General features: G+C 36.8%; 1 protein-coding gene across 1 annotated transcript; it reads right to left on the reverse strand.

Annotated features, from left to right (window-relative positions):
* Positions 1-335: 335 nt before the first annotated feature.
* LOC133862242 (pre-mRNA-processing-splicing factor 8A) lies at positions 336-12,881 on the reverse strand. Its single transcript, XM_062298016.1, has 25 exons — positions 12,450-12,881; positions 11,586-11,709; positions 11,361-11,453; positions 10,833-11,223; positions 9,668-10,157; positions 8,741-9,531; positions 8,356-8,624; positions 7,795-8,109; positions 7,389-7,693; positions 6,855-7,309; positions 6,594-6,720; positions 5,766-6,007; positions 5,556-5,679; positions 5,264-5,453; positions 5,070-5,177; positions 4,732-4,985; positions 3,530-4,146; positions 3,336-3,442; positions 2,990-3,244; positions 2,412-2,885; positions 1,940-2,101; positions 1,627-1,824; positions 1,268-1,546; positions 896-1,138; positions 336-764 (listed from the first exon to the last, which is right to left on the reverse strand). Exons 1-25 carry the CDS (start codon positions 12,689-12,691, stop codon positions 570-572), a joined length of 7,050 nt encoding a protein of 2,349 aa, XP_062154000.1. The 5' UTR covers positions 12,692-12,881; the 3' UTR covers positions 336-569.
* Positions 12,882-23,426: the final 10,545 nt, after the last annotated feature.

Below are 23,426 nucleotides of genomic sequence, written 5' to 3' on the forward strand. Positions count from 1 at the left end.
AAAAGTGTGAATTTTTTTTTTCGGATGGTGCTCAGATCTTTGGCTCCATCTATCTTTCTAATATGTATTCTTTTGTAAACACAAATGTACCATAATTGCCATTATCATGTTGACTTTTGGTAAACTATTGCTGCATACAGTATTTACATTATTCTTCAGAAAACGTGCTTTGAATAAACCCAAAAAATAAAATAAAATTCAAGATAGTGGAAGTTAACAAAGAGGGGTACTCACTAACTGTGGCAACACAGGGCAAAGAAACAAAATGCTCACACGTTGTTACTCGAGTTGTGGCGGAATTAGGGATTCGAGGCTTTAGCTTCAATATAAATGTATACACTTAAAACTAGCAAGAATCGTATATATATGTACAAAGACTAGTAAAATACAACCGCTACAAAAAGCTGGCAACCACAATTTGGGTATAGAAATAACTCAAGATACACATGATTTTTACAACAAAAAAAAGGTGGGAGTCCTGCCAAGTTAAAGATTATCAGTACATGCACTTTCGCATTGTATGTAACCCACCCTCTCATCTAGAAAGATAACCGCTGATCTCAAAAATTCTAAGTGAAGGTATCTTCGCGATCTCCTTCAGCAATAGTCTCTCCCTCCTCCAAATTGCTGAACTCCAGGAAATGAGTTGGCCTGTGGTCCTCATGGTAATATTCACGAGGCGTCCCGAGCTTCACCCCGTACCTCATACTAGGTGCGTGTTTCACCCCCATGAAGTTGTAATTCCATGGACCATTATCCGGAATCTACAAACAAACAAAACCCATTCACCAATCGAATAAACATCTCATGAAAAATAACTACATACAATATCCACTCAAAAGCATAACCGATGAAGCATGTATATATTTAAAAGACAGGTAGAGAATGCTCTTACCATATAGAAACCAAAGAAGCGGTCACTCAGGAGCATTTGGACCTTCTCGTAATGAGTGGGAAGGTAGCCATGAGGATTACTTCCGGTGTCCTTGTTCACGCGCCCCCACTCATACCCCGATGGTGTCAGCTTATACGCCGTTAAGGAGCAGGAACCAGGAGTGAAACTGCAAGTCAAAATAATGCACTTCTCCCCATCCCATTGCTTGTTGCTCTCTAAGATCTTAGCATGAGTCGTGAGATCCTGCGAGTAATGTCTCAGGTAAGATAACAAATCATCGAAACAACCCAAGGCTAAAGCATCTTCTTTTCTTTACCAAAAAAGAAAAAAAAAAGAAAAAAAAAAAAAAAAGGTACTGGATTAGATAAAAACCTGTGGGGATAACTGGGGAAGTTCATTAGGTTGAGTATGCATCCATCCCAAAGGCTCCAGATCATTCAGGAAATCATGCTCTGGGAGAGCTGCTGGAAGATTAACTTGCTGATGGGTTCCCCATTGTGGTGGCATGCCAATGCAACGGATTTCCTTCACCTGTGGGTTGTCAGGAGGGCTTATACCATACAAGTAACCAGCAATTTGTGTCCGCAGATCTGCTATGCAGATAAACTTCTTCAAGATGTTCTTTGGCATGATATAAGTATATCCAGTTTCCTGCATTATCAAGTGACCATGTCAACAAATATAAACATATATGATTATCAGATATAAAATATGAGAAGGTAGAAATGTACCTTTATATCCTCTGAATTCACATAAATATGATTGACACGAAGATAGAGATTTGTTGCTGATATTGCTCTCACACGCCAATCAGTTTTAGATCCAAATGCAGCTTGCTCATATGGACTTGTGGTGGTGACAATCAGTTCATCACCATGCACATTTGTAGTCCTTGTTGTCACAGCTGTCAGCTGACTTGCTTCTTTCGCCTGATATTGTTAACAGAAGATGATCAAGTTAATAAGCAGTAGAAAGAAAACCAGTTTATATTGAGAATGAAGAAACAGAGTTTAAACCAAGGAGAAACAGAAAAAGAAACATCACCTGTTTCTCAATCTCAGCAATCTGCTGTCTCTGTTGAGAAGGTGGAGTAATCTCAGCTCCAAGTATGATATCACGGATCTCAGACTGTGTCAGAGCTGATGTATTCACATTGTTCTTCTTTGCATAGTCTGAGAGTATGAGATCTCTTAGAGCAACCTCAACCTGTACCATAAAAATTATTGGCATAACTCTTAAAATCGAAGGGATACATAAAATCTATTAATAGATAAAGACAGTTAGACGCAAATATGAGCAAACATATGGCACAAGCAGTACAAAATATAAGAATAATTCATTTATTAATTAAGGCCACTTCCTGAAAATATTAAATTTAAATCATAACCATCCAATATCAATCACAAAACTTGGATGAAGTATTTTGAAAGATAAATATGGTGACAAATCCTTTTTCTTTTATACGCTACAAATCCAAGAAAAATAAATGCATAATCACAACAGTGGGGTTACCTACCTTCATCCATTGATCATCAGTGAGAGAAGGCCAGATGTGGTGCGGCTCAGTGACGATTGTTTTGTCAGGCTTTAGTAACATCTTCGCCTTCTCATTGTTGACATGAAGTGCGCGCAAGATCAGAATGAGCCGGGAGAATGCAGTGTATGATGAAATACTTTTCAACCAATCATCATAAATGTTAAAAAGAACCATTTGTGGCTCTGTAGCCTTCAAAATCAGATCACCGAATTTCTCAATCTTTAAGCATGCCTGGAACGGAAGCTGCAGCTCACTACCTTTTATAACTATGTTGGGGAAATCCAGCAAATGGACCTCCAAGGGATCCAGCATTCCTTTACGAGTCACAATAATTTGCTTCGGTTGTTCTTCAACTGGCAAAGACCTCACAAGTGCAGCAACTTCTTCTGCCGTTTTCCACTTAGCCAACTGACCAAGACGCTTCTGCCCTGCCCACACACTGGTGTGGATGACCTGCAAGAAATCATATCATGAACTAAAGTTCAGAATCTCACCTAACGAGAGACTACTTCCAAAATACCATTGGAAAAAAGAGCAAAAGAAAGAAAGAAACAGACCTTCAGAAACAGCTGCCCGGTCCTTGGATTGAATATAAAGATGGCACCATTGATGGGTTTTGTCGTAAGATTTCCTTCAAATGTCTTATGAATAGTAACACGATACACATTAGTGTCATCAACAAACCATATAATTTGATTGCTGAAGATCTCTCCATAGTTCTGAGATGACAAATACGGCTCAGTGGGCTCAGAAGAATACAACTGTAAACCTTTTCTTATCCGCTCCCTCAAGACGTACAAGGCTGGATTTGACTGCAAAAGCACAAAGAACCATTATTCAGCACTATATCACTAATTTATAACATAATCAACGAATACATCAAAATAAAATTAAGATGAGTACCTTCATGATCTTATTCATCGCCTGTTGCAGTAGAGGCTTTGACCCAGGAAACCAATTACCGAATGCAGAATGCAAGTTATAGGCCAAATCAAGTCCAATCATCACCCCTGCATGGAAAATCCAATAATTATCAATTCAAATGAAAGACCTGAAGCTATCTAATGTAGTAAAGCAAAAAAATAATAAAAGCATACCAGTAGGGGATGGATATATAGACATATTGTCTGTTGTATAATCCATAAATTTGGCCCGCGTGTAGCGCTCAATATCGTGAGAGTCATAATCTCCCCAGCGGAGTTGCACGTCTATCCAGTACTTATTGCTTGCTTTCTGATCAAACACATCCTTTGGCTCAGCCACAAGACTAGGTTTTGACATTGGCCATCTATGAGCAGCAAAGAGAAGAATGTCTGCACAAGAGCTGTTCATTTTGTAACTCTTCCGTGGATGGATTGTTTCCTTCTGCACAGTCTCAATTTCCAAAGCATCCAACTCCTGATCCAAAACTTGACAAAGATCCATAACAACACTCTCATGAATCTTTTGCCACAAATGAGCACGGAATATCTGAATCAGTGATATCTTCAAGGTAGGGATCTTCCCATGCATGAAGATTCCAGTTAGATCCAACTGGACCTGGAAACCCACATAAACATTTGCTCTATTTATAGTAGGTGACCACCAAAGAGTGAACCTACGGTTTGGGATTTGGTTGAGACCAGATCTCTGAGCATTTGTCAGCTTCTTATACTTCATTGATTCCTCAAAGCCAGATGCCTTTTCCCAAAAGAGACCTTCCCAAGTTGGAAAGCTGAAAATTCAAAATAAGCAGATTCAATCACGAAGTGTTTCTTTTTCTTTTTAAAGATATTAATCTCTTAGGGAGAAGACAACCATCGCTATATAAATTATCCACATAGCTACAGTAACAATTTAAAAGATACAGTATTGCTGTTCTCTATCATATGACCCACTTCCTTCAGAATTGGTTCAGTGTACAGAACATGGACTCCAACATAGATGCCAGCGGTCCATTGGAACAAATGACATATCTGCCCCATAAATAAGGAGCGGAGAGGGAGGTCATGGGTTCAACCTTCTATGGGCGAGTGTTGTAATTATCTATCAATAAAAGTCTAGCATCACAGTGAACCTTCTATATTTGAAGACCAAGAATTCAACTCTGTTACGAGTATGAAGAAGAGTGCAATAAACTCTATCCTACATTATAAAGGACAAAAACTTACTCTACTAGATGTATTAACTAACCAGATTAAATATGCCCACTTGTCCCTTTCACATGCCCCAAAAGATTATTATGCAATCCTCAAAAATTATTACAATGACACCAATGGTGATAACTAATCTAAACAAAATCAAAAGACAGTATACTTACTATGTTCCTTTGAATAAGGTATGCTCAAGAATTCCCTCAACACCTCCCAAAGCTTGGATGACATCAGTTCTGTAGTTGTTCAAGTTCCAAAGTTTACCATCATGCCTCTGGTGTGTCCACCAGAAAGGGTTCTGTTTTAAAACTTGATACTGTTTAAAGTCCGTGCGCACCCTCCATCCTTTGTCATATGCCAGAGTGTGTCGATCCTTCTGAAACAAAGTATTTATACGTGGAATTCCCCTGTCCCATGAATCCTGTCAAAAGAATGGAGAAAGCTATTAGGATGGTCGAATTTTTGTATGAGCCGTAAAAACATCAGAAAACTAAAGACCACTCACTTCCAAATCTTCAAGGGTCAAACGCCTATTTTGTGCCTGAGCTTCCTGTCTCTTCAGTGCATATTCTGCCCAAACACGCTGTGAATCTATGAACTCACTCTCCCATGGCTGTCAAGAAACCAGCAAGATGGTCAAACAAGCAAAGTAAATATGTAGGCATGCCATATACACGTGAAAAATGAATCTCAATTTACCTGTATATATCGATAAAGATTGGGAATCAGCTGGTCCTCTTCATGACTCATTCCACTCCTAAAGTGAGTTACACCAACATCTGTCTGCTGGCTGTAACGGAGATCGCTTTGTGGAATCAATATGTGACCCATGGAGAGCATGCCAAGTCCTCCAATTTCCTTCGGAGTGTAGAAAATGACAGGAGGGAACCTGAAAGCAGATTGAGCTTCAGGATGGCAGATTGAAATTCAACAGTAACGAGATTAAAAACCTTCACCCAGAATATAGTATTTTATATGACCATAAATTTACCTGCTAGGCATCTTTGAGTTCAACCCAATCTTAATACGGGTTTGAATCTTATTTTCACATTTAACCAGCAAATCTAACAGCTCTTGAGTATGTACAGTGGCTTCACGGAAATAAGTCATGAGACCTAGCAAAAACAAGAACCATTAATAAATATCCACACGATGTCCAAAGAATTATTACAAGGTAGAATAAAAATTTCAAAACAAGTACCTATCAGGGCTGTATTCCATTTATTGACAATTTTTGTAAATGTTGTGGATCCTGAAGACATAAGAATCTGCCTCACACGATTCTCAAACACCTTCATGTGTTCATCATCAACCCGCAAGAAAGCAACTGCAGTCCGTTCTTTGGTCTGTTCATTCTGCAGATTCCAGACACCATCTCTTGTATTACTGAATGCTTCCTGGCTCATTCTTATTTTAGGAAGTATCCGAACTTCAAACCCGCACCTGCAAGACAAAAGAAGAGATATTTTCAGAAAACAATTCCATTCGTCATTAAGCAAGCATCACAATCATAACCTGAAAAAGCTCTTTACGGAGGGGCCTAGCGAGGCAAAGAAAAAACGTCTCCCAAAGCGATATGGTACTAAGACACAAGACATCTCAAAGGTACAGTTTTTTTTTCTTTTAAAAAATAAAAGAAACTAGTAATTAAACCCAAACATATAGGTCTTAAGAATAAGAAACCTCTATAACACACTCGTATAAACAATATGACAAATGCCAACCATAAACACAAGAACAAACAAATTAAAAAAATCTGGGTGCAAAAACGATGTCTCATGGTTGAATAAGATCTGGGCTGACACTATCCACCAATTCTTTTTATTTTAGTTCATATTTTCGATTTTTCTATGGAAAATATCCAGGACCTGCCAACTTGAGAGATAAAAGCAGCCAGACCAGCGCATATCAATAAAAAAACAAAGCATTCCAAGCAACATTGAGTATATAATCTTTGATGGAAAGCATAGGTCCAAAGCAAGGGAAAAAAAATGCAAAACAAAGTAACTAGATAGCTAGATATACATACATGCTGAAGAGCAAGTTCGGATTATCCTTGCTGTAAACAGAAACAAAGCTGTTCTCCCACTCCAATGTTGTGATGCTTCGAGGAAGACGGTTCTTCATATCCCAGAAAACACTCCTCCCAAGATTTACTGAAAAGAGAATTTAGAGAAAGAGAGACATGATACAAGTTTTTTTTAAATCTCAAGAAAGCCATACATTCTATGTAAAAGGGGTTGGTCATAAGCAACTCCAGAAAGAAAGAAAAAAAGAATAAGATATATACCATCATGTTTCATGAGCCTCATTCTCGCATCTCTTGGCCAGCACTTCTTATTGTTATATCCAACCATATTTTCATTGTTAGGATCAGGATGCTCCGTAAGATACCGCTGGATAAGGTCTCGAGCCTCTTCATGGGTGAAGCGGAACAATATATGGACCCTGTCTATGTATCGAGAATATAGCCGAATTGGGTGTCGGGTCTCAACTTTAGTGTCCCAATAAGTGATGAACTCATTAGGCATCTGTGGAGGACCAGCAATCTCAGTAGCTCGAGTCAATCCAAGAAGCAAGAGATCCAGCACAAGCCCATAATACTGAACAACAAAAGAAGCAAACTGGAGTCCACGTATAAGACCATACGAATTTGTGTGACTCATATCCTTATACGACAACACAACATTGTTCTTTGCAGTGACATAATCAGCAATGTTGTGGTCAAGAACCAATCGCAAGAGCCTGCAACAGCAAAGTAAAAAATATCAATTCAATAATTCAAAAAATTAACTAATTACACTAGCACCAACAATGTATTCACCTGTTTAACATCGTCAAGTCAATCTTCTCAAAGAACTTCTCAAACTTTGTTTGAAGCATCACTACACATTGCCCCTCACTTGTGTCCCATATACCTTGTAAATTGTTTATTCCCTGACACCATTTATAAACCAAAAGTGGGGGAGGCTCGGAATCTGCAGGCTTGATCCAGTTCGGAAAGAGATGACGTTTGTCACCTTCATACCATAAATATTGGTCAAGATATGCATCTGTAATCTTCTCAAGAGGCTCAATCTCATAAACTGGAATGAGATAGCTGTACAAATCCATAAACTCTATGCCAACCTTAAAAAAAGAAAAAGAAAAAAAAATCAGTTCAAACTCATTCCATTAGGCTGTGAATCAAGGCTCAAAATCAAATCACTCTTAACCATCGACAAACTTACTTCTTTGAAAGCACGCTGAGTGAGTAGGTGTCGCTTAATTCGAGACAGTGCTTCATGTGGGTTATCATAAGCTTGTTCAATGAGACCCAACTCTTCTCTTTGAAGCTGGTTTAATCTCACAGCCACACTGTAAGATTCCTTCAATCTCTCCAGAGCAAGGATAAGTAGTTTCGTGTCATGCTTATAAGACAGTGGAGGGAACGGAATGGGAGAGAACTTTCTTGACTCCAACCAATGTACTGTCGTCGTGTAAATGGCAACCGCTTCTTCTGGTGTGACATATGGACCATCTTTCAAATAGTTGTGTTGTCGTTCCTACAAGGGATAATGAAAATTGAAAGACAATCAAGACAGAGAATACAGCATTTATTAGAAGTTGATAAAGACAGAAAAGAGCTGCCAATAACTCCTTCAGAAAAATATAGATACACATACATGTGTGTGTTTGCCTCTGTATATATGAACGATCCACACACACATACATACATTTGTACATACATATGCATATATGTTATGGAGTGGAAATTTACACAAAAAGAATGATGAAGTTAGTAAATGCACCTGTTCTGCCTTCAACCAAAGGCGAGTCAGTCTTCCAAGATTCTTCCGACAAACTGTTTTGTCGACTGTCGCTCCTCTTTTTATACGCTCCCGGTTATAGTGAGCAACATTTGTCCACCAGTCTGCTTTTGACTTGACATAACGAAGAATCATGTTCTCAATGGGAACGGGCAAACCTGGAACCTTCCAAGGAATATTTGCTTTCCAACAACGCCACGCCTCACTAAGATGCTGCAATATAGTTCTAGCTTTATTCTGCTTAATGCCCTCTGCAATTCGATAATAGAATGTTAGAGCCACAAACCACTTGGGACTATAACAGCCAAAAGATCTTACAGTAAAACAAGAAGCCAAAAGGAAATGAAAATGGTGGATCATAGATTACCTGGCATCGCATCAAGAACGTCATGCATAACAGCTGCTCTAAGCTCCAAATCGAAGTGGCTTTCAACACGTTGTTTGGTAACGGTCTTCGCCACTCCTTTTGAATGGCGTCCCTCAAATTGCCGTGCAAGTAAATTCCCTAACCATCGTTCCAGGAGAGGCACTATACCGCGAAGAAAGAACAACCACACCCTCCACATTGGTGCCCAAAACCCACATCCAGGTCCTTTCCCAACTGGACCAGTATTGAACCGATAGTAAATCAAGTGTTTCAAGTCTTTACACATTCTGATCTGCCGCATAAGCCTATACTTGTAACGGTACATGCCAGTAAGTTGACCAACATGAGAAAATGTATATTGCAAACCATCGGCAAGTTGGAAGGCATCCACATTACCCAAGCGGAACTGGATATTGGCATCAACTACAAGCTTTGTCAAACGCAAAATTTCACGACAGAGATGGAAAGCATTACCAAATCGTGACTTCTTACGCTCCTTTGTAGTGAGGGTCTTCACAGGCTTCAGATTGAAATTATAATCAAGGTGGAGGTAATTCAAATTTTTCCTATGTATAAGCAGATTTAGCATGTTATATCCCTGCTTACAAACTTGAAGACCAGCTTCAGCCCAATCAAGTTCTGTGGTTTGGAAAAACTTTGTTGCTTGCAAAGATCGGAACAAGTGCTTCTTCTTTTGAGCCTTGGGAGGTCTGTGATGCAGTTCATTCAATACAAAGCATTTTAGCAATTTTTGATAGCTGACTCGAACTTTAACTGGATAGGATGGAGGACTGCAAAATTGAAGAAACAGAGCAAAATCAGATGACATTCAATGTATATTAGATACTTTATATGCGATACATACATCTGAGCAGCATTAAAAAAAAAAAAAGGAAAAGAAAAGAAAAGGAAACAGAGAGAACTCACCAATGCTCCTTATACCACTCCGACACGAGTGGTATATCTTCTGCCCTTCTCATCCGACCAGATCTCATGTTAAAAGGACGTGGGGCAAACAATAAGGAAATACCAGCAGCTGTAGTGTCAGTATAAAGTTGAGTGTCTCTCAGAAAAGGTTCCACCCCTTCCGGCAAGACAAAATCATCATCATCATCCTCATCATCACGATTTTTCTTTTCAGACCGCTCCTTGTTAGTACTAGTTATTGGATGTATCAAGGGATCATAATAAAATGCAGGTAAATCAGGATCCTCGGTTTTTATGTACATGACCATGGGAGTGTGGTACACACAAAGCTTAACTTTCCTGGGCCTATTGTTATAGAGATGAGGGAATGCAATTCTATATTCTGTCCTTAGAGGTGACCGAATAATTAGCTTGTTGATATCATTGAACTCGTTCCAATCCTCATCCCCTTTCTCCATGTCACGGTACAAAGGCTCAAATTTAGGGCCACCTGCATAGGTGCTACAAAGTAAGTACATACACGAACTACACTAATGAACAGATTTGGAAGTTTAAGAGTCACTAGCTAGTTAGAGGCCAACAGAAAAGCAAAAAAACAGTAACTTTGAGAGTAAATCCAACCTTCATGGCAAACTAATTAAATTAGTACCAACTACTAAAAACTCATTAATAATAGGACCAACAACACAGCATACAACCAACTGCCAACACACCCATATACCAGCATAACAATTGTACCACTGACATTGGGTGTACCTTAAGTAATATAAAATGAACAACAAGCAGCTACACTTACACCAGATCTCTTCAAATTGAAGTGCCTCGAAAGCACAAAACACATTAAAAGCCCAATTTAACATTGGATGATGATGCACCTGTGTTGGTACTTGACATCACATCACATATATTTCAAACACACACCCCCATCATGCAAAAGGACAAAAAAAAAATGGCACCAATGTGTTTCCCTAAAAGACGCAACCAGAGATTTAAGAATGACACATATCAAACCAAAGGGAACACTGTAATACAGTAAATAATCTACAATAAAATCTGCACCACTAGAATGTCCAAAAATGTTTTTCAGAGCACCAGAGATCTCATATAGAAAAGGGAAGAAATAAAGAAATAAAATAAAGTAAAAAGAAGAAATAAGGAGATATACCAGGTATACACATGTTCAATGCTTTAGCTGTAAAAAATGACTCCATGTCAAACAAGTAGAAATAATTTCTGTCAATTAAATCAGAAAGCAGCTGTCCTGCAAGCCGATGAAGAGTCGCCATGATAGGAAGGGAGAGATGCCATTTACGGTAACTTGGACCATTTATGAGTTTTGTTTTCACAAGAGGCTTATGGTCATAAAACCAGGTATATACAGCAGAATCCTCTTCTTCATCCATCTCTAATTGGATAGGCTCCAGAGGATCAACATCTAAAAGATTATCAGCATAGTCTAATGGTGGTTCCTCGTCATCAAAAGGTGGAAAGCGCATTCTCTTGAAATGCCGTCGATCTCTCTTCTCCCTTCGCATCATGATCCACATTGTACCCCACTGTAAAATTTAATGATTCAATCAGTTATCATCAATAAAAAGAGCATTGACAAGATAATAACACATAACATAACACGCACCACACAGCTCCCCGAGGTTTTTTTTGGGGGGTGTTACTAGAAGGGAGAGAAATAAACCTGAGCCAGGTATATAGGTTCAACAACCCATGGTATTTCATTCACAAATGTAATTGCCCCAGAAATATGGTACAAAATCTTCACATCACGGACCTAGAACCAGAAAGACATAGTAAGGCAACTTACAATAACATATAAGAAAGAATCGAGGACAGAAACGAAACATTCTAAGTATTAAAACCAAAAGTAAAAATTTAATGGTCAAAAGAAGCAAAGAATGAGTACCTGCTCCCATGGCATAGGCATATTCTCAAGAAGCTTGTAAACTGCATGTGGAATGAATTTAAGGGCCCCAAGATAGACGCGTTTATCATGACGATACTTCTTGGAGGACATGTCCCCATGGTCTCTGTCAAAGCAAATACCAAAATGAATACAATGATAAACCCAGAACAACCAACTATTATAATGTCACAGCTATACAGACATACTTCATGACAACAAAAAAGAAATTTATATGTTAAACAAACAATGAATGATTACGCACGTAGCTCCTTAAATACATAAACAGCTAAAATGCAAAATCTATTACTTGGCGAAGTTTTTAAGACATAGATCCCATCAGAAAACTAAAGCGTATTATTAAAAACACAAAAAAAAAAAAAAAAAAAAAAGGGTGGGGTACAACTAAAAAACCGAAGCCTACCCTTGCAGTGCTTAAAGCCAAAAACTTCGCTCACTAACAACAATTAACCCACCAGCAGTGAACATTAACTTCACACTCTAAATTACAGGCTATTTGTTACGCTAATTTTCCCAAAAGCTATCCTTTATTGTGGAGTTTCTGGTAGCCATATCAACCCAAGCCATGTCCTATAAACTCGGGTCCGGCAAGGTGAAGGGTCAGAGTAACTCATTTCACTTTTAATTCGCTAAACTTACTTGACCATTATCGAAATATACAAACTTACGACAGCAAAACAAAAGCTTGCAATATCAACAGAATCCAACTATTTGATGCCCAAAATACGCATAAGTACATAAACAGAAATACTAACAGAAACAAAACATATATACATATCAGATAAAATATAATATCTATGAAATCCTCCAAACTGAGCTCGAAGAAGACGCGAAAAGAGCGCTCACCTAATGATCTTCCTGACATGCTCAGGTGGCATGTCCTCCTTCTGCGTCTCGACGAACCCGAACTTGCGCTTGTCGCTGTAGCGCTTCGAATTGAGCTGTTGCCATTTCCTGGCCTTCTCCTCGAGCCGCGCCTCAGCCTCGGCCGGCGACGGCAGCACCGTGTACGAGGGCTGCGCCGCTGGAGGCGGCAGTATCGACGAACCAGTGGTCCCCGGCGGCGCAATCTGGCCGCTGTTCCACATGGTGGAAAGATTCGAATCTCTACCCTAAAACCCTAAAAAACTCTGATAAGCAAAATGAGTTATAGCGTTGGTAGATTTGATACTTCTCTGTACGAGAGAGCTTTGTTGTTTGAGGGGATTCAATGGCGATTTCTAGGGTTTTGTGGGTTTGTCTCTCTCTCTCTCAGTGAGAAAAGAGACAGTGAGAAACTAAAGAGAAAATGGGTGTGGCGATTGGCTTATATTTCGTGGGAGAATAGAAATAGATATGGCGGTGGCACGTGACTGCGGTATTGGGTACCGACTTGGATGTGGGCTTTTCTTTTTTGGTCTTTAGATGTGAGAGGGGTTGGGTGGTATCATCGGGCCTTACAAAACCCAAGGTAGGCCCACATTGCAAAATGAGTTGATTTCACTTCGTCAATTGTAATTTGTAAGAGTCTATAGAGACATTTTTTTGGTAATTTATGCATAGGGACCTTGATAGTCCTACAAAAATGTTGCTATGTTTGCCAAATTGTCATGGATGATGACTTCAAATTTGAGCTCTTGAAAAATTGTTTTTTTTCTTTTCTTTTTATAGATGAGAAACAAGTACAAGAGAAACCACAAACAAATACAAGAGAAATACAGTATAAAAATAAGGGTTATATACTTTTTTAGTACTTGTGTTTTTTTCCGTTATCAAATAGCCACATCGATTTGCAAAAGAGTCACTTTTTTAGTACTCGAGCCACTGCCATGCTAGCCAGAGGGCTGGTTTCTCTCAGTCGATTGGGAATCGACCGATACAATCTAGTTTTGAAAGTTAGGGGTTTTTTTTCATTGGTGAAAGACCATAGGAAATTTGGAAAAGTTTTAGGGTTCTCGAGAGAAATAAAATCTAACTCATAAACATAACGTAATGCATACGAACACACGACAGAGATTGAACGATTAGGCAAAGAATATTAGCAAAGAGTTGAGTAAAACCCAATTACAATCAGCATAACTTTGTTTTGTTTTATATGCAAGTATTTTATCATGACCTGCTTCACATGTACATTTATAATTGTACTTGTGATTACGAGTCCTACTATTTGAGTATTTTATATATGTCATCATATGTTATACTGTGCTTTACATGTTTTACTATAAAACAAAATTTGAGAAAAAAAAAAAAAAAAAAACAGGTTTTCAAGAGAAGTATAATTTTGAAAATGGATAGACCAAATTTGAAGAATTAATTTTTTGAGAAAATGTTTCATCATAACCAGTGTTGAGCGAAAGGATACGCTTAACAACCTAGAGCTATAAAAGGGAATACAACTAGCGACCCAGTGTTAAGTGGGGACCGGAGTACGCTTAACGATTCAATGGTAAGTGAGAGGTACGCTTAACGACCCAGTGTTAAGTAAAGGAGTACACTTAACGACTTGATGTTAAGTGATGGAGTATGCTTAACAACCTCAGTGTTAAGTGAGAGAGTACGCCTATCAACCCAATGTTTAAGTGGATGAGTGTGCTTAACAACCCGGTACTATAAGGGGGAATAGGACTAACAACCCAGTGTTAAGTGGGGCGTTCGCTTGATAAAAATATATAATGAAATGAAAAGTAAAAAGTGAAGTAAATCGATAAAGAAATCTAGTCAAATGTTTATGCTTTTGTATATGTTTTGATTTAAATATTGTTTCCATTATCATATGATAGCAACTAAGTTTACCCATACCGTTACGTATTTGTATTGATCTTGACATAATTATGTAAATGAAAATGCTAAGATATTTTAGTTTTAGAATCTATTATGAAAGAAAAACTCTCTCATTTTAACGATAAAGATACAAGTTTTTCATCAATGTTTCTGCAAATGTGTGATGTGCACTAGTTTTTTGAAAACCCTACATATGTTGTGAAAAGAAAATTTGTCTTGATTTTTTAGAACCATCTAAAGGGGGAGAGCGGGTCGTCTTAACAGGGGCCTATGCTTGAAGAGATGCACTATGAATTCTTTTTTAATTATGTAAAAGAAGAGGAGGGAAGTGATGCACTGTAAAATCTAGCCAATCATGGAGGAATAGAACCCTAACTTTTTGAGAATTGAGAAAAGAAATGACAATTTCATTATGTGACGTCCCAAATTAATTAATTAAAATAATAAACCTGGAGTGCCTCCACATTAATTAACTTGTAATTAACTAAATTTACTAAACTTGACACTAACCACTAGAGTAAAATATAATGAAAAGCGGAAAATAATGATTTGAGATAAAATTAGATATTTTTAATAACATCATTAACTATCATCGATACAAACATAGAGCTTCCAAATAATTATAACTGCAATATTTAACAACCTCTAACTATTATACTCGAACCTGACTATTAAGTCATTCGCTTGGCATCTTCTTCCCAGCGAAATACTCAATCCAACAATCCATCAAACCTGCAAAATATTGAGGTGTTTTATAATGAAAAAGCTATTGTGTAAGTCAACGACTTAGCAAATAAATTATCACAAAACTTGTTATGCGATTAGCCTTAAGTATCAAAAACATATTCCATAAACCATTAGAAATTGAGAATGTCACTAGTTTCATTAAAATTTATAGGTATTGTATATGTTATTACGCCAATAAGAAAATAGGTTTACTGTTAAAGTAGAGTAAGCATAATTACAAGGACAATTCACATTTAATGCAATCATGCTAGTGGAAAATCATATACATAATTATATATTAGTCGTAACTTTTTACATATGGTTTATTCGAGATACGAACTCATTCTTAGTAGAGTTGGCACTTTCACGAAGGACCTGTAGTATAACATTGACGTCTCGAATGTTAAGGTCAATTTGGGTTGGACCCGCGAACCCAACACGACACGAAATTACAGGGTTAGGGTTTAGGCTAAACGAGTTGGCGGGTTGACCAATTTATTGTTACGATTATAAACGGGTTGGTGGGTCAACCCGCCGTTTACAACATGTTTAGTAATCGGTTCACCCGTCAACTCGTGGGTTGACGGGTTCAACTTGTTTACTTATTATTATTACTTTTTTTAAAAATAAAAAATAAAAATTATAATGGTAAAAGTGTCATAGTCTTTAAAAATTTCGAGTTTGTCGAGTTAACATAACCCGCTTGTTTAATCGTGTCGTGTTGGGTATATAACCCGACAGGCTAGTCGTGTCGTGTTCGGGTTACGAGTTTCAACCCGATAAATAATCGTGTTGGGTTCGGGTTGGCGGGTCAAGCGAGTTGACTCGAACTCGGCACACCAACCCAAATTGCCCACCCTATCGAATGTTGCCGCATACCGTTCATCACAAGTAACCCAACCAAGTCCAACTTTGGATAATCCACACCATTAATGACATTTGTCAATAGTGACCATCAATTAAACATGTTTTTGTTGATCACGCTATAAACCATTGATACCAAATGACCTTTAAACTGTAAATTATATACCATATGGTCAAGCCTATATACCGTACATGTGCCCACCATCTGTACATGACAATCCAAAATATATTGTTCAATTTCAAAATATATTTGACATTTACAATTAAAATATATAGTTCGACAGAAATAAAGGCCGATAACATCATTTATTCAAATAAACATGTATAAAACATTGCTCAACATACAAAGTAAAGGCCGAAGCAAATTTAGTTGCTAAAGAAATAGAAAAGAAGCTATTTCATTCTTGTAGTTTTATATGAACAAAAAAAAAAAATTATCTAAAAAAGTGCTCTTTATTTTGGTAAAGTGCCAAAAGTTTATCATGGAACTTGCTCTGTGAGTTATTTTTGGTTAATTTAATATATATAAATCACCATTATGATCAACATAGAATCAACCAGCGTCTCGATTAGTGCGTTGTAGCTGGATATTTGTTATGAACAGGAGGGTGTCACGCATGCGAGGTGTCCCTTCGATAGTCATGTGATTGAAATCAGTCTTTATTAGGCGTATGTTGCCCTATCTTCCTTTGTTTATTCAAAGCGCGTGAAATTTGCATTTTATTCTTCCTTTTTTTTTTTTTTCTCTCTCTCTTTTTTTTTTGAATGCTAGTTTTAAGATGGAGAAAAAGAGTCAAAGCCGAACCACGGAGGAGATGGCAGAAGAGGTCATCGAAGAGAAAAGTCAGGCTTTGTCAAGTTTGGCGGTGGAGGTTCCGCCCTCCAAGTTGGGTCAGAGGTGGCAGTCATCTCTGTCTGCAGAAGACGCCGAGAGAATATGGAAAACTTACATTTTTCCCACGGAATTGATTATCAGGATCCCTAATGACGACAAGCCAGCCATTCCCCGTGTCGACAACGAGACTCCGAGTCGCCAGTTTTGACTACCAGCCTAGGCTCAGGGATAACCCTCATAGTCCCGCCGTCTTCTATAACCGCGAATGATTCTATAATGTCAACCATTGCTACTACCCTAAGATACAAATGAAAAACTCTTGAGCAATGAGAACTCCCCCCACTACCATATACCATAAAGTGCAACAGCTGGTAATGAAATGCCATCCATTTGGCTTAATTTGACCAAGTGAGAGAGTCATCTCCACTAGCAATTCCTCCACAAGGGGAGGAATGGGGAACCTAAGCCCTGCGTTCGGCATATGATGAGTGCTAAATATTGTATATTTTGACCCCTTAATTTGCATTTGTTAAACCTTTAACTTTGTTATTTTATAATGTTTTGGTTAGTTTTAGTGTTTTGCAAAATATTGAAAGAAAATTGCTGTATTTTTGTGGATTGACAAGGGAAAAAAATATTAGGGAGAAGAAAATATAAATGAAGAGGAAATAAGAGAAGCAAATTTGGAAAGAATATTTTGTCTTGAACGTGTGCGGCATGCATATTGACATATTTTTAACATGGGCAACACCGAATTCTTTCCAAAACAAACATGGAGTGTAAAAAATTAAACATGTGTCCCTCAGACACATTAAATTTGTTGTAACGGTTGAAATTTAAATAATTATCATAAAGGTAATTATTTAATTTGTTGTAACGGTTCGAATTTAAATAATTATCATAACGGTAATTATTTAATATAAAGATTAAATATGATTTATTCCACATTAAGTTATATGAAATCAAAATGGTTTTTTACATTAATATTTTTGATTTATTCTCCTTGATGGAAGGAGAATAATCAGATATCCAATTAATAAAGAGGATCCCTAGCCTACCTATATAAAGAGCCATATGTATTCATCTATTGACACACTCATAGGCATAGGCTATAAGAACTCTCTAAATTTTGTTTTTTTTTTTAGAATTTTGGTATTGCAGAAAATTTTCTTCGTTATTCGTCTTGCTTGAACTAAGATATGGCTGAAGGTATTTATAATTCCGCTGCTTATTTAATTTAATAGCATTTTATTTATATATATTATGCTTGCATGGAGATCATATATAATTTTCATGAGCCAAGACACGTTTTCTACACGTCATTCTTTCCAAAAGAAGAGCAGATCAGATTGAACATGCACGTTTTCTCCAAATGGCAGCACATGATTTCTTTCCATGTAAGAGAGCAACACATGTTTATTTCCTTGAGAAGGAGCATCACCGAAGACCTACATTTTTTTTTTTACTTAATTGAGACACACGTTACTACTGATAATAGGCAACAGTGAAATACACATGTTCTTTTTCCATTCCTGGTAGCACATCACGTTTTTCCTCCAAGGAAAGTCCAGCAGCTCTTAACACATAGAACTGATCGAATCATTCTTTCCAAAGTTGTGCATGCGCTGACCCTAGCAAGTAGTCTATGCATAGTTTTGTCTTTTCTCTTGGAAGTGTACACGTACGTGGAGTGATTTATACTTTGTCTTAACCTGCAGCACCGAACACACACTAAAGGCGAACAATTTATCTGAAGCAGCTGAAACATGTTTCTCTCCAAGGCAGCTAGAGCTGCGCGTGAATTGTTGAAGCATGTCTCTTTCTTTATGAAGAAGCAGCACGTGATAGGCAGCACCGACACGTTTTTATTGAGAACTCTAGTGCTGAGCTCAACAGCCAAAAACCCTAGGGACTTATAGTTATATATGTCTCTTTTCTCTTGTAAGAGTAATTGGTACATGTACTGGGACGGCTAGGAGGCAACTTTTGAGTTTTTATTTTATTTTCCAGCAGCCACACTTGTAGTACTGTGCTTATGAGAGGCTAAATCTTCAACTAAGGTTGAGGGTGAAGCCTCGTCATTGAAGAACAACAATATTTTCATGTAGGTTTATACTATCTGATGTTATGAGTTTTTGATTTCTAATCGTTATACTTCAGTTCAATTATTGAGATAATTCTTGAATATCTATTGTGATTTACGGATACATGTAATGATTTGAGATAGTTTCATTTAATTGATTGCGGTAGTTTTTATTTATCAAAACGTTGAATATTCATTATATGTCGTTCTACGGATACATTTGATGATTTGGTTTAAACTGGATATTTTTTGTGATTTGTGCAAAGAACGGATTCATTGAATGATTTAATTAATTTTTTAAGCATAGTAGAACATACATAAGATTTGTATGGTAATAACTTCGAATATGTATTGATCATCATGATAATATGTTGCTATGATTTGGCGAGGTGGATTCTAAAACCTTAGTACTTTCTATCAATGGTTTTTAATAAGTTTTAATTTAGTTTATTATTTTGCATGATAGAAATCCCAAAAATTGGAATTAGGGTAAAATAGAATTAGTTTAAATAGAAATGAATTTTTGCAACACAACTCTCTGTATATTCGACCTTGCACTTGCACATACACAATATTGCAAATGATTCGTGTGCTTGCAATATTTTAAAACTCACAATAGCATGTCTTCATAAAGGACAATCTTGACGTCGGCATGGAGAATAGCTGGCTCGCTGTCATTAGGGATCTTGATAATCACTTCCACGGGAACAACATTAGTTTTCCTTATCCTCTCAGCGTCTTCTGCAGATAGAGACGACCACCATGACAATCACCATTAGTTTTATATGCATATTTTCCCAAGTATTAGAACTAAAACAAATGAAAATGAAGCAAATGGCCAAATGGTGCATAGGAAAAATACAAAAAATAAAAGAAAGCAAATAGTATTTTATCTAGTATTATAGTTGTCCCAATTGGTTGGGAGCAAAGGCTTAATTGTGCTTGTTTATTATGTATAGTCTCTAGAAAATGTTGCTTTCAAATTTTAAAGCCATCTATTTGTTATGGTACAGTTGCAAAAATAGAGTACATATAAGCCCGTTTATACATATGAAAAATGTTTTGTGAAATACATATATATTTGATTTGGTGTCGGCCACCTCTAGGGTGGCTCCGGGTGGCTCGAAGGCTACCTCCAGCCTACGGGGTGGCCGCGTAGCAACCCCAGGTTTTTCTAGGGTGGCCCGCAAGCCACCCCCTTTCTTTTCTTTTTAAAAAAATATATATTTATTAGGTTTAATATTTTTTATTAAATTATTGTTTGAGGACATTTCTATCTTTGAACAAAATTTAACGTCTAAAAATAGCATATTCCGTCCGATTTAACGAGATTCCCTAACGGAATGGGAGTTTTGCTATGTAAATAATAGTTCAATGCTCTCTTTTGGTGATAGTGTCAGTTCGTGGTAGCATATTGACAATGACCGGTAGTTCATGGAGGGAAAACGTAATTATCCCTAATTGTTTTGAATTTTCTATTTTTTGAAGTTGTGAATTTTCATTTATATGATTGTATTGGACTATGAATTATTTATTAGCCTTATTTAGTTTGGTGTATGCTTAATAGAAACATGTTATCAAGTATATATATATCCAAGGCAAGTTAAACACCCAAAAGGCCCAAAAAAAAAAAAAAACACAAAAAAAGTAGCGGTTATGGAATAACCGCCTCGGCGGTTAGCGCAAGTGGTTGTTGATTTTCGATAACTGCATTTTCACCCCAGTTTTAAAGTTCATGCAATATTCAATCACCTCAAGCTAGATTGTCAACTTAACCCATATTACTAGAAAATAGTTAAGCATGATTTAGATACAAATTTAAGTAGTGATTACATGCATGGAAATGAAAGATTGGATGTTGAGTTTAAGGTTATTACCCCCGATGAAGAGCTTTTCAATCTTTGACGAACAAAATATCTTTCAAGAAACTCTCTCTCTCTCTCTAGGGTTTTAAGAGGTTATGTACGACCAAAATAGAGCTGAGGGGTTGAAGGATAAATTTATAGTCGCATGGTGCATGAACAAAAGTGTTGAGATTTCAAATTTTAAATTGCTTATAATCGCCATTGATCATTCATTCCACGAGGCGAACGTTGGGTTTTCATCGAATGATCGATGGTAGCATCGAATGTTTGGTGCTCAATGAACCCTAAATTTTTTAAAGCTTTTTAACAACTTTGTGAATAGACGAGCATGGGTGCAAATGTGTTTTATATTTTAAGAGAAATTTTCGCACTTAAATATCTTTTAAAATGTTTAAAAGTTTTTGTGAGTTGTAAAATTGATAATTATTTGAAAATAATTGCGACATAATTATGCGAGATGTTACACATTATGTCAGAGGCTTTTTCCATATCAAGCTTGATAGGCATTAAACTCTCATTTCCCCTCCCATGCTTCATAGAGTGGAATGGTCCATGGATCAAGATGGAATTGTCTTGTATTTTTCTATCACGAACAAAGGTTGATGAAACATAGCTATAATTTTGGGGAGAACCTTCTTGGACCGATTGGTAATAATTTTTTAATTAATTTTATATAGAACACTACAAAGGCCAATTGGCCGAAACCGATTAACAGTGGGGCTTCCGTTGCTCATGGGAAATTGTTGGTAGGTGAAATTTGAAGAATTTACTTTAAGAAATAACAAATAACGAAATAAATAAAAATGAAAACAAGAAATTTACGTGGTTCGACCTATAATATAAGTTCAGAGGATAAAGCTCTAAGAGCTACATATTGTGCTTATTCAATTGATAATATTACAATACAAAAGACTCATATTTACAAAAAAAAAGGAATTGATTAAATAAATGTGGTAATCAGATTTGATTCATCACATCTGAGTATATGAAATTATAATAAATTACAATCAAATCAAATACCATAATATATTATAACAAAATTATATATATTAACAGCCATAAATAATATATAGATGCTCGATGGTATATTTAGAAAATATATTCCAACTACAAAATACCAAATCAAAGGAAATCCATGTACCCCAAAAAGGGGAAAAAACAGAGCCAAAATTATTATATTATCCAACCTTAATGTCTTTGATTCCGGCGAGAACAAGAGCGTGGTGGAGACTCCTCATCGCGGGCACGAGGTGGCTGATGAGGTTCTTGTCCGTGGTGGCCATGATTTCGTTGCCAACAACAATATAATTAATCCCCGTCTACGGGTGGAACAGGGCGATATGGGTGGTGACCCAATGGTGCGTATTGGCGTGGACCGCTAGGACGGGGATGTCATCGTTTTCGACGGTCACGGTGACAAAGATGCCAGTGTTGGCAAAGGCCAGGAGGACGTCAGGGTTAATGTTGAAGATCTTGGTGTGGTCGATGATGGTCTTGGTCTTGAGGAAGTTGGCCAGCGTGAGTTAATTTTTAGTCATTTTCGAAATTTCAACGGGTGAAACATGAGAGCATTTTGGTGAAGTCGATAGCAAAAATCACACATGCAGCGCATGTGCGGCAATTTCCATAAGGGAAGACGGAATCATCTAATGGAATGGATACATTGCAAAATTATGAAACTTTGTTGGGATCCATTGCAAATTTTTTTTTTTTTTTTTCACTTTGGAGGCAAGATTTAAAAATGGATAAACATTGGGGGAGTAAAGTATAGTTTTCTCACACACACACGCAAGCGTGCGTGCACACACACACACACACACACATATATATATATATATATATATATATATATATATATATATTATTACAAGTGAGACATGTAATAATATGATTGGTGTTGATGTAACACTCTCAGACAGTTTCCGTCAAAATTAGGATGGACGTTGGGTCCAAGATCCTATTTGTGTTTTTTTCTTTCCATCCAAAGTTTTTAATCACTTTTTAAACTCCTAAAAAAATTATTTGCAACTCAATAAAATGATTGTTTTTACAAATTTTTCCTTACTATTATTACTAATATGATTGAGGGGGGGGGGGGTTTGCAAATCACAACCCCTTCCTTACCCTATTTTTTCTGGCTAAGTTTTTTCATTTTTGGGTTAAATACATTTTTATTACCTAAGTTTCAATTTCTATCGCATATAGTGTTTGGGTTTTGGAAAAAAAAGGACTTGATACCTCTGTCTATTTTTCCGTCCAATATTTAACGGTCAATCATGTGTCAACCCTCAGAATATAAAAAATTAAAAAATAGAAAATAAAAATCTTTAAAAATTAATTAAAAAAATTATAATTAATAAAAATTTTAAAAAATAAAAATATTAAAAACTTAAAAAAAAATTAAAGAAGAAGAAGAAGAAGGGTAGCTCATGGCCAAAGAGAAAAAAGAAAAGAAAAAATTGTGAGGGTTTTGGCCCTTGACCACCCCCAAGCCGGCCAAGGGGGTGGCTGAGCCACCTTTTTTTAATTTTTTTTTTTTTTTTTTAAGTTTTTAATATTTTTATGGGTTAAATACCTTATACACCCCTGTAGTTTAAAAGCTTTATTTTTTGCTCCTCAATTTTCATTTTTTTTCATACGTAGTACATGTATTATGCAAAAAGATGGAGATGGTATCTCTGTCAATTTTT

Source organism: Alnus glutinosa, chromosome 3 (assembly GCF_958979055.1).
Source record: "Alnus glutinosa chromosome 3, dhAlnGlut1.1, whole genome shotgun sequence".
Lineage (NCBI taxonomy): Eukaryota > Viridiplantae > Streptophyta > Magnoliopsida > Fagales > Betulaceae > Alnus > Alnus glutinosa.